At 34.8% G+C, this 13,237-nt stretch overlaps 1 protein-coding gene across 1 annotated transcript; it reads right to left on the bottom strand.

The window, feature by feature from the left end:
• Window positions 1-11,904: 11,904 nt before the first annotated feature.
• LOC122306566 lies at window positions 11,905-12,563 on the bottom strand. The gene has a single exon (XM_043118987.1). The coding sequence runs from the start codon at window positions 12,446-12,448 to the stop codon at window positions 12,119-12,121; it is 330 nt and encodes a 109-aa protein (XP_042974921.1). The 5' UTR covers window positions 12,449-12,563; the 3' UTR covers window positions 11,905-12,118.
• Window positions 12,564-13,237: the final 674 nt, after the last annotated feature.

The following is a 13,237-nucleotide window of genomic DNA, read 5'->3' as shown; positions in this document are numbered from 1 at the left end:
TTAAACATGATAATGTTATTCAATTATTATTATAAAAAATAATCTCAAGTAGCTAGAAATTAAGAACTCCTCTCGATTTCGAAAGTATTGTACTTGCCCATCCATTCTCATTAAGGCCCGTTTAGATATTGAAAGTATTTCATCTCATTTTATCATTACAACTTTATCAAATTTTTATACAAAATATAATAAACAATTCAACTTTTCAAAATTCTAAAATAATAATAATAATAAAAAAAATATTTTAACAATATTTTATTCAACTTTCATCTAAAATCATCTCATCTCATCTCACTATACGTATAAACTGCATCTAACTCTTATAGATGCATGGAATCCGCAACTGAAATTGATATTAGCATAGAGATCGACCATTCGGTTTTACCATTCCATGTATCTGCATCATGGGAAGCGATACTTATATATATATATATATATATATATATATATATGTATCACCAATTGATCATATAACCATGCGTTGATGATCATGCATGAGCGATTAATTATCTCTATGTTAACACTACGATATTTAGGCATTTTTCTAATAATTTTTAATTTCAAGCGGTTGGATGCTAATGTCGGGTCCCGAATGATATTCTTCACATGAAATACCGAATTGGTGACAAAAAAGATATTATTTGCAATGAAATATTTCGCCAACATAATAAATCGCACAATATTGGAGAGGGACATAGAGATATGTAGAGTACCAGGTGGCCTTTGAGTCAATTGGAGAGATTTGAGAGTAAAAATAAGAGCATCAGAGGGAAGAAAAGCAAAAGATCGCACATTAATGCAGAAAGCTGGGAAGTATTTCAATAGACCGGCCTCATGTATATTAAACTCATAATGAGAAAAAGCAAGTGTACTATCCTTAGAATGAGATCGAGATCAGTATGTAAAATAATTATTGTGTGGAGATACTTTTAAAACGTCTAATAAGGTCATAACATACATTAATTATTTGATATTTTTGATGTTCTCTTATTGAGTTAATCGTTTTTTATTGGGAATTTTTTTTTTTTTTTCCTTTTAAAAGATTCTGGCACTTGAAATATCTTTTGAGACCTTCTTTCACTATAGACAACTACCTAAATCGCCTAATGGAAGAGCCGGCCCGCAAATACTCTGTATTAATTGTAGATTATACAAATACATTATATAGTGGCTGGGTTATTAACAAACTCTAGGTCTTTTAAGTCTTATCCTTAGCATGATCAGAATTATCCTTTAGATAAGGAAGGTCTAGAAAAATCAGTACTGAATTCACGCAAGACAAGATGCTTCAATTGCATGTCTTGTGCGAATTCCCAGTGATCCTTTTGCTAGACCTCCTCGTAAGACTGATCTTTCTCGTGCAAATGAAACCAAAAGTAAAAAATAAAAATAAAAATCTATTTTGATAGATTCACGTCATGAGATGCTAGGTGGAGCAAATGTCTTTAATCTCATCATATTTCGACTATTCTTAATAATTGGTTTTGGCATTTTTCTATTGCACTAATTTAATATTGGGTATTTGTTTTGTAGGAACTATTGCTATTTTTCTCTCTAGATGGATTATTCGCAATATTCTTGTTATGTCAAAGTGAGTTCTTTTTTATTTTCAGAATATTTGTGTGATCTAAGTGTACCTAGTAAAGTTATTTTCCCATAATTACATGCACTAATTTAGTTATGAGAGTCAGATTTTATTTCTTACCGTGGCATATAAAAGATCATTAATTACTTGGAGGACAATAAGTAATTTGGGTTGGTGATCATGTGCATGAATACGATGGATGATAGGATGGAGCGGTGTAAATCAAAAATTCTATGTGAAGTCGTTTTTGCGTACTTTTTTATGCACTCTACCGATATGATTGATTGCGTATTAATAAAAATTGATGTAGCCAATTACATCAATAAAGCGTACAAAGAGTATGTAAAAGTGACTGAATGTAGCATTACTCAATGTACGTAAATATAGGCACATTTTCATTATTGCATAAAGGATCCGATCTATCGAGCTGATCATCAGTGGAAGTAATAATTTGTTCAATCAGTAATGAAGATCATAGCAGTATCAATGAAGGAGTCGCCAATCCCTTTTGCAAAGACAGGTAGGTAAGTGTATATATGGAGGGGTACTTAATCTTGTTATCCAAAACAACAATAGAAAATATATAGGAGTCGAGTTTCAAGCTAATTAAATATTTGATGCTTGCAGTAACTGATCAATACACGAGTTTTGACGTCTAAAATGCAGCAGATCGAACGATCGTCGATGTCGTAGCTAGAAAGAAAATATGCTTGCTCGCTGATCAGATCACATGACGTCTTTTGAAATCTAAAAGAAATTCACTATAAGATAATAGAAAAAAATTACAAAAACTCTCTTGAAGAGTATTGATATATTTTTTCTAAGAAAACATTATTAGTTAATCATCTCAGCTTCCAAAGTTTTCAACCGCATGCATTCGCTGGTTGCTTACAATCAAATTAAGACTTCAAAATAAAATAAAACAAACTCTGAATATATCAAATACTAATAAAACTTTAAATAAAAGCCTAATCTCTTGAAATTAAGTAGAACTCGTAGACTAAAACTGTACTTTTGCAACAACTATATTGGGTGTCGTTTTACGCATATGTGCTTTGCGCGCATTTGACCCTAGAGAGAGATCCAGAAGCAGAAAGGATGAAATTTGTGTTGCCTAGGGGTGTAAAAAAATCCAGACAAATCGGAAAACTAACCCAAACCGAACCGGACCAGACCGGTTGTGCTGGTTTTGGACCGGTTTCTATAAATGAAACACTAGTCCGGTTTCGATTCCGATTAGTTTTGGACCGGACCGAACTGGACCGGACGGTTACTATTTATATATTAATATTATATATAATTTTTAATCACATAAAAAATAATCACATATATACTAATACTAATATTCTAATATAGACTATAGTTATACCCATACTAATATAATTATACTAAATCATCAAAATTAATACTAATATATAGCTATACTAATAGTCTAATATTAATACTATTATATTGTCTAATATATTATATAGTTATAACTAATAGTAATATATATATACTAATACTAATATTCTAATATAGGATTATCGCAGATTTTTTTTTTTACACTAGATTTCTTATTTTAGTTTTTGTTTTATAGATTTTTTATATAGCAGAATTTTGTTTATATAACATCTTTTTTTTTTTTTTATAAAGAAAATTTTTTATATCAGATTTTTTTTACATAGCATATTTCTTTTATAAAACAGATTTTTAATAGCAGAATTTTTTTACACTGCAGATTTTTTTTGTAAAGCAGATTTTTGTAAATGGTAATAGATTTTTAATAAAAGAGAATTTTTTAAATCAGTTTTTTTTTTAAACAGAATTTTTATGGCAAATTTGTGTATTATTAAAACCGAAAAACCGGACCAAACTGGACCGAAAACCTGTAAAACCAGAACACCGGTTTATGAGGAAAATCGGTGCGTAATCGATTTTGAAAAATGCAAAACCGGTGTCTACCAGTTTATCTTAGATTTTATCCAAAACCAGACCGAACCAGACTGGTTACACCCCTAGTGTTGCCGCATATGTAAAATTGTAAGGTTCTTGATATCAAGAACAAAAACTCACCTTCCCAGAATGCAAACAATCGAAACAAGACTCAAATGATCAAATGCAAGATTCTATTCTTGAATCTTGACAGAGAACTTTCGAGGAGCTCTCAACCTCCAATTCATTGACTCTAGAATTCACAAGATGGTTTTACATGAAAATGGCTACTGCTTTTATAGTTGCAGAAGCACGAAACTGAATTATAAGAACCAAAACTCACCGTATAGCTAAAGACTAAACGCAGGAACTAAAACACAAAATGAACACTTACAATTACAAAACTACTTACAACATTCCTTATTAAAACTAAACGCACCGTTTCATTAAAGGAATTACTTAGCCTAAACTGCATGTCGTATTCCTCCATCTTCTCATATCCTCAAGACCGTTTGAGCCGTTATTATTTCCTACAATATGCTACTTCTACTGCATCTATCACACAGTTTCTCCAAAGAGCAATCATCACCAACCTTCCTCCTCTCAAGGCACTGCCCCCAAGCACCCGTAACAATCCCTTCCTCTTTAGACCTTGCCCCAAGGCACCCGTAACAATTCACAAAACTGTGCTTACTAAATGAGGATACAAGGACTTTAACTTGTACAATAATTCCCATGTGTTATCTTCCATGCTAGCTCCTACACATTTCACCAAAACTTCCGTGGCAGCAAAATTCCTAAGCTTCTTCATTCTTCTGTCAAGAATCTATTCTGGCTCAAGTTGAATACATCCCTCACTATCAACTGGTGGGAGAGTAGATAAGGGAGAAATCTGGTCTCCTATTTTTTTTATTGAGGCATGAGACATTGAAGACAGGATGGATTCTCGATGATGATGGCAAATTCAACTTATAAGTAACTGTGCCAATCTTATGAAGTACTTGAAAGGGACCATAATATCTCAGAGCAAGCTTCATATTATGTCTCATGGAAATTGATTTCTGTCTATAGGGCTGTAACTTAAGATAAACCCAATCTCCTTCTTGAAAAATTCTTTCAGACCTCTTGTCATCTGCATAAATCTTCATTCTATCTTGGGCCTTTTTTAAATTTTCTTTCAACAGGCCTAGAATCTGCTCTCTAGTCTTCAAATGATGATCTACAGGAACATCGGCAGTAGTGCCAGCCACATAAGTTAACAGTCTTGGAGGGGGTTTGCCATACAAGGCATGAAATGGTGACAGCCCAGTTGAGGAATGCACAGTAGTATTATAGCACCATTTTGCCATAGGTAACCATGAAGACCAACTCTTGGGTTTGGAGCCACAATAAGCTCTCAAGTAAGCCTCAACAACCTTATTCAAAGCCTCTGCTTGACCATCAGATTGTGGATGATAAGCTGAACTCATTGCCAAAGTTGTTCCTTGTAGCCTAAAAAGTTCTCTCCAAAATGAACTTGTAAACACCACAACACGATCAGACACTATGGTCTTAGACAGTCCATGAAGCTTAAACACTCAAAAAAAAAAAAAAAAAAATCTACCACTTTAAAAGTTATATATGGATGAGCTAATGAAAAAAAAAAAAAAAGGCCAAACTTAGTTAATCAATCAACCCTAGTGAAAATAACTGTCATACTACTAGAAGAAGGCAATCCCTCAATGAAATCCATAGCAATGTCAAGCCAAGGATCTTGAGGGATGGGCAAGGGCTGAAGTAACCCAACTGGAAGCACATTCTCTCTCTTATTAACTTGGCAAACCTACTCTTTTACTAACTGCTTAACATCCTTTCTCATTTTAGGCCAAAAAAATTCTGACCTTGCCTTTTGTAATGTTTTATGGTAACCCAAGTGGCCTGCTTTAGGACTGTGGTGAATAAATTGTAATTTTTCTTCTGAAAAGAGGATACAGGAGCAATAACAATCTTCCCTTTTCTGAGCAATAATCCCTATTGTAAGGTATATTCCATAGGAACCTATGTACCCTGCTGCAAGGCATTTATCATATCAGAAATTTCCACAGAGTGAACATAACTTTCTTTCAATTCTGTCAACCAAACAGGAGTGGGAAAAGAAATCAAGGTCAGAGTTGCTGAATCTTCCTCCATCTTCCTAAAAAGTGCATCAGCCACCTTATTATCTCTACCTTTCTTGTATTCTACTCGAAAGTCATAACCCATGAGCTTTGTAATCCATTTTTGTTGAGCTTCAGTAACTATCTTTTGTTCAAGCAAATACTTTAAAGCTTGCTGGTCAGTTTTGATCTTAAAAGTCTGCCCAAGTAAACAAGGCTTCCACTTTTCCACTGCACATACAATTGCCAGGAATTCCTTCTCATATGTGGAAAGTAATAGTGCATTCCCTTTTAAAAATTTACTAAAGAAAGCTATAGGCTGATTATTTTGTATTAACATAGCCCCTAATCCAACTCTTTATGCATCACACTCTATAGTGAATTCCTTGGTAAAATCTGGCAGCTTTAACACTGGTGGACTAGATACAGCTTCCTTCAATATTTTAAAGGCATCCTCAGCTTCCAATGACAATTGAAAAGCATTCTTCTTCAACAAAACTATTAATGAGGCAGCTATTGAGCCATAATTTCTTACGAATTTTCTGTAGTAGCCAGTTAGGCCCAGAAAATCTCTTAATACCTTCACTGTTTTAGGTGTAGGCCATTCCACCATTGCTGAGATCTTTGTAGGGCCTGCTTTAACTCCCTCTCCCAAGATGATATGGCCTAAGTAGTCTACTTCAAAAACCCCAAATCTACATTTAAACTTCTTGGAAAATAAGGTATTCTGTTGCAAAACGGGTATGCATCAAATGCTCCTTTAAATCTTGACTATATATCAAGATGTCATTGAAAAATACAAGGACAAATCTTCTAAGAAAGGGTTTAAAAATACGATTCATTAACCCTTAAAATGTGGCAGGTGCATTGGTAAGTCCAAAAGGCATTACCTAGAACTCAGAGTGGCCTTCATGAGTTCTAAATGCAGTCTTAGAAATGTCCTCTTCCCTCACCCTGATTTGGTGATAGCCCGACCTCAAATCAAGTTTAGAAAAATATCTTGCACCATGCAATTCATCCAAGAGTTCATTGATCATAGGGATGGGAAATTTATCCTTAACAGTTTCTTGATTGAGGGCCCTATAATCAATGCACATCCTCCAAGTGCCATCAGCCTTTTTAACCAAAAGGACAAGTGATGAAAAAGGATTTTGGCTGGGTCAAATTACCCCATTGCTCAATAAATCCTGCACAATCTTCTCAATTTTAGTCTTTTGGTAATGAGCATACCTATATGGTCTCACTGAAACTGGTGTAGTTCCCTCCTTTAATACAATCTGGTGGTCACAAGCTCAATTAGGAGGTAAACCAATTGGTTCCTCAAAAACAGTTTAAAAATGTTGCAACACTTCCTCTACTTCTGGTAAAACTTCAGCTTTAGCTTGTTTTTCATCAATGGCTACCAATTGTAACGACCATCCCTCTTATCTAACAAAGGAAAACTTCAATATTTTTACTGCAGGTTCTACTTGAACTTTTTCATACAGCAGCCCTTGCAGAAGTAACTTCTTACCAACAACTTCAAACTGCATTGACATAGGACCCAAGTTTCGAAGCCATTGGACCCCTAGCACTATGTCACAACCCCCCAATGTCAATACATGAAAAGGAACCAAAAATTTAGTCCCCTGTACCCTTATTGTTTCCTCACACCTTCCTTGAGTAGCAATTTTAGTACCATTAGCTACCTTAACTTGAACAACTTCATGGCATTACTGTTAATACAACTAGAAATGGCATGAATGGAAACTTCAAGTTCTTCTGACCCATTCTTCAACACATTTTTTGGTTCAGGCAATAACTGTGCCTCAAGTTCCTCTACACTCTCAATGACTTCTTGATTCTCACGAGGATCACCATGTAAAAAATACACCCGATGACTCTTACACACATGATTATGATTCCATTTCTCATAACAATGGAAACATAGTCCTTTTTTTTTTCTCTTTTCATCCATTTTCTCAGGATGGACTTTTCTTAGTGGAAACAAACCCTTCTAGCCTCTACTCAACGAATCTACAGGCCTCTCGTTGTGAACTGGCTACTTATTAGCAAAATAACTAGTTTGCCTCCAAGAAATCCTTGAAGACAACACATACTCCTCCTGTAGTTTAGCTAACCCAAAGGCAGCTCCAAGATTTAATGGATTGAACATCTTCACAGGTATACGAAGCTCATCCTTCAATCCACTAATAAAACAGCTCATATTATGTCTTTCAAATAAACCTTTGAGCCTATCTGCCAAGGCTTCAAATTGTGAAGTGTACAAACTAATTAAAGTAGTTTGCTTTAGCCTATAGTCAAAGCCTCCATTGGGTCATCAAATGTTGATGGCCCAAATCTTGCTTGTAAAGTTACAACCAAAGATTCCCATGAATTAAACTGTTCAGGATCTAAGGCATTTTGATACCACACCAATGCCTCCCATTCCATATGATGCGATGCCACCATTAACTTCTAATGAAAGGGTATTTGAAAACAATCAAAATACTGGTTAGCTTTGAAAACCCAACAAGCAGGATCATTGCCACTAAAACGTGAAAATTCTAGTCTAACACTTCTTTGAAAAACAGTTCTTTCTTCATTAATTTGTGGTTCACCATCTCTATTTCTAAAGGAATTCTAGTTAACAGATTCAACCAAAGAACTCAAAACATTCGAGACTTGATCTAACCTGTCTGTTATGCCCAGAATTGCTTGTTGATGATCCTCCAATTGCTTCTAAACCCCTTCTTGATTCTTTTGAGACCCATGTTGATGACCTTTCAGTGCAGAATGTGTACCCTCCTCCATGAATTCACCTTAATTATATATAAAGATCTTTAATTATATATAAAGATCAAAATTAAAGATATAATTGACAGAAAATAAGGGAAAAGATAAGTACTGCATGTCGCCGTAGCAGTAGTACCCAATATGAATGCATGAATATATACACTAGCTTGGATTTTCAAAATACGTACGTGACCAACGTACACGCGTCGTATGATGCATGCATGAGTTAAGATGAATATATTCATGATATATAAGTACTCATGTGGCTTCAAAAGGAAGTATATATATAGAACATACGCCTTTCATATACAAATGGTATAATAAATAAAACATTGGGACAATACACACAGTAAGTCGATATAATCTTATACATACAATATGTACGTCCAGAAGAATAATTAATTTATTTTAGATGCATGGAATCACAATCGTTTATTTATTCCTACTGTTGGACGCTTATCATCTTGATCATCATCTTATTCATGATTATGTAGTGGAAATCGGCAATGAGTTTCTGTTTCGCAGCCTCTCGTGTAATTATTAGCTGGCACTTGATGGCAAATCTCAGACTCAGGATGCGTTTTGCAGTTTGCATGAACATTACCACCTATTATAGCTCCATAGCCGAGGGTGCGTGCACTTGTATCTTGAACCCAAAGCCCGCTAATCATAAGCATGCAGATAAGGAAAATAACAGTTCCTGATCTGGGCATTGCCATCGTGCTTCAATGGAGATTGCAAATAAAGATTCTCTTGTCTGAGGGGAGTACAGCTTTATGGGCTGGTGAAATGTTAAGTGAGAAAGAAAGAAAGAAAGAGGGTTGCTAGCTGTCTGACTCTGGGGAGACTAGGAGTTGGGTGGTGTTGAGAGATTTATAACGCATGCAATCGGTTGTGCTAAATATAACCTTTTTGCATAGATCATGATCTACAATGCACGAGATTGTTGTTTACTATTAATTCATCGCCAAAGTTAGAAGCTGGCCGGGAGCAATAGTATATGGATAGCAGCTCCTTTTTCTAAATATAGTATTTAAACAAATACAGTTTGAACAAAAATTGGTTTGACGATGAGGAACTTGAAAATCATTCAAAGATATATGATGTAATCTTTCTTAGTTATCACGTAACTGTGACCGGTATATGAGTGTTAAGGGCCTATATATCCATATTTTTATTAATTCAAGCGGCGTAACACCGTTGTACGTATATATACTAATTTAGTTATAAACAATATTTAAAATTAAACCGATTATAATAATGACATACATGAACACAAGACTTATTTTATTAGTTTTTATTTGAAATTCAAATTTAAAATTTGAAATTTCATAATTTTTAATATAAGATCAATAACTAACACGTGGAGAATCAAGTTTGTTGTAATAGAAATGATATTTGCAGTCGTGGTTATGCAAGCGGCGTGCAGTCGCTTTGAAAAAAGTAAATTAATATAGGACCCACATGAAAAAAAACTAACTTTTTAATCGTGGACCCCACTCTTTTTCAAAACGATTGCGCGGCGTTTGCAATTCCACGACTGTATGTAGTATTGCTCTTTACATAAGAGATATTTTAAGTACATGTAATATAACAAGTAGTGTATGATGAGAGTATCATGCCATCCGTACTCCAAGAGTTCCTTACATATAAAATGTAGTGCATGCTTATCAATTTCATTTTAGCATGTACATGGTTGTCCTTGTTCTGCCCACTCCATGCACGTACATTGTCCCGTTTAGGCAAATTAACTCATTAGCTAGCTTATTGAATTCATGTGTTAAGAATTAATGCCCGGCTTCCTTGCATGCATTATTGCATGGCGCCTTAACTAGCTTGTTGGAGAAATTATTAATTATTAATTTTGTTTATGACTTCATTATGACGTTTTAAATCTAGCATTTAAAAATGGAGAATAACTTCCAGGCGGTCTAACCAATTTCTCCCAAATAACATCCTCCAATGGAAGTGTGCCACGTAGACACCACATATTATCAAACGTGTGACCGCACTGCAGAGGGACAATTTTTTTTTTCACTCCAGTCGAGCCCCATCCCCCCTCCCTCCCTCCGGAGGCCATGCACTCACTCCCTCCCCCCCTCTCTCTGACCTCTTTCTCTCCCAAGATCTGTAGCCGTGTTTGCACTCCATTCAACTAAAGAACTAGGGGTTTGGAAGCTATCTCTGTTTCTGCTTCAACAAAGTAGTAAAAGAGAGCTCTATGCTGCTTTTCATCAATGGTCATGTATCTTGCATACTGCTGGAAACTAACACGTGGCTGCCTTGGCAAGCTGATCACGACTTTATCATCTCAGCCTGCAACTAAGTTCAGTGCCAAGAACACTTGCAAAAGAGTTGCATAGATGGTTCCCATTATGATCCCGGATTTCTGTAGCATAATGAGATTTTGGGGGAAGAGAGAGAGATCAGAGAGACGAAAGGGCGATGCAATAGTGGGGAAAGATGATGACTTGCTAGTTTTTAGGAGTTGGTGATGGATATTCTTTAGAGAAATTAATGTGATTAAGAGCAAGAGAGGTGCGCCGGTGTGGAGACTGAGAGGTGCGGCGGTATGGGTAGTGGGTTAGGTTTGTGTTTTGAGAAGAAACTTTTCACACGATTTCTGTAGATTTGATTTTACTATATATCTTGTGATCATGCGGTTCAGTTCATGTGATTTGTATGTAGATTGGTCACGTGTCTACGTATTATTTGTGGCCATTAAAAGCCAGAGAACGGAAGCTCCGTTCCAAAGATCAGGGACTGTTAAAAATATTAAGTGTAGAGAAATATTGTTTGTAATTATTAAGAAAATACATTATAGATTTAATTTAATTTCATATTCCTTTAATTTAGAAGAAATATTCACTACAAGAAAAACGAACTTTTACGATCAATTTATAGCAACGAAAAGACTATCAATAGTCTTTTTGTTGCTATAAATTGGTCGCAAAAGCCCATTTTTTTTATAGTGATTTTTTGAATTGTATACTTTTTAGCTCATATTTTCAAGTATTTAAATTTTCAGTGGTATATTTTTTATTCTTTTTATGTATGTATACTCATTTTATATTTTGGATGCAAAAATTTTGAACTTTAAGAAAATATAGAAACTATTTTTTCATACCTTAAAGATTACTCAAGAAATATTTTAGATGGAATTAGAAAAAGATTTTTGTATTTTTAAAATATTTTAAGAAGTTTTTAAATTTTGTGGGATCAATATTATTATTATTTTAATCAAATTTTATTTAAATTTAAATAATAATAATTAGTTTTTTGTTTTGGCTCAACGTGGTTTCACCAATGGAACTGGCGGATGATGTGGCTTATACCAAGAGGAAACACTAAGGCCAAGTTGGCAAACTAGCCAATCGTGTACATCTGATCTAAATATCATCCTTGAAGGATCATAAACATTGGAACTAGTACTTAATTGGTCAATATTCTGCATAAAAGAAATATTTTTAAAATATCAACATGAACCAAACAATATCTAATAATAAAAATCTATTCATGGTCAACCACACTTAAATATGGGGGACAAAGGAAAACAAGAAAAAAAGAGAGAGGGAAATATTTTAAAATAAGGAAGAAAATTAAGAAAAAATGACAAGAATACTGATCAAGCCGCATGCTGCAAATGAGTAGCATAGACGTAGTACCCCCGAGAACTTGGAAAGAGTAATGATTCTATTCAGACTGATGATCAGTGTCCCAATACGAGCTCATGATTGCCGAGATCCTCAGACTCTAGGCCATCGAATGAGTTCACTGAGAGGCCTGTTGAGGCTGAAAAAGAGACTCCCATCTTGTTCTCCACCTTGAAAGTGTCGTCAACATCATCGTCATCATCGCCATCCTCGCCTTCCCGGCACAGCTCACCCTTATCGGTATGGGCATTATTACAATGACTACCATCATGTTTGACTGTATGAATAGGTGCAAACTCAGATTCATCGGCCTTTGCGACTTTGATCAATAATAAGCAAAACAAGAGTGTCCCCATGCCGAAAATAACCACTCTGGATATGGCCATTGTTGTTTGATGGATGGTGTAATGGCTCTCTAAGCTTTCTCGTGAATGTATATATTTTGTTGTTTTATGCGTAGATTAGTTATTTTCTGGTGTTTAATGGGGGTTGAAGGAATGAAGATTTAAAGAGAATGTTGTTAGCTATAATAAGGATCTGTGTTTGTGGCCTTAAAAGGAAGTTTTGTTTGAGTTGAGCTGGTCTCAAGGCAAAGGCAAAGTAGTGGGGAATTGACAAGTGTCCTCGATGTGAAGCATGACCGTTTGCAAATATGTTGTTAATCAAAAGGATTGATCCGAAGGGAAAAAGGCTGTCCTAGAAACTCTTGACTGCAACATATTTGAGTATTTGTGTCGGTTTAGAATTTGTGATGGTCAGTATAACAACTTTTTGTGACTGTTTCTTTAAACCGCCGCTAAAGTTGGAAGACAATTTGACCAACGTTCGAATTCAAACTTTTAAGGTTATAACATTAACAATACAAGCTGTCGTTTTATAGTTAAGTACGTTTGAATGTATATCGAAGAACATGCGAACACAGATCATACATTCGAATATATATTTATACGTACAAATAATGTTGAAATTTATTCGAGTATTCTAGATTTATGTGCGAACTTACTATTTTAAGATTATATTTATATTGTTTGGCTGATTTACGTTTGAATGTTATAAGCGACGTGTGAACGTTATACAGCTTGAACATACTTTCTTCTAGAACGAAATTAAATAAGTGCATGTTTGAAACTGCGGTTGAAAATATTATTTTTAACTTAAAATTTATAACTTAGAGT

The sequence above is a fragment of the Carya illinoinensis genome, chromosome 4 (assembly GCF_018687715.1).
Source record: "Carya illinoinensis cultivar Pawnee chromosome 4, C.illinoinensisPawnee_v1, whole genome shotgun sequence".
Taxonomy (NCBI): Eukaryota; Viridiplantae; Streptophyta; class Magnoliopsida; order Fagales; family Juglandaceae; genus Carya; species Carya illinoinensis.
The sequence above is the reverse complement of the archived record's forward strand: the minus strand, read 5'-3'. Positions and strand labels throughout refer to the sequence as shown.

Coding starts and splice junctions, on each gene's coding strand:
- LOC122306566 (XM_043118987.1), bottom strand. CDS start 12,448: ATGGCCATATCCAGAGTGGTTATTTTCGGCATGGGGACACTCTTGTTT.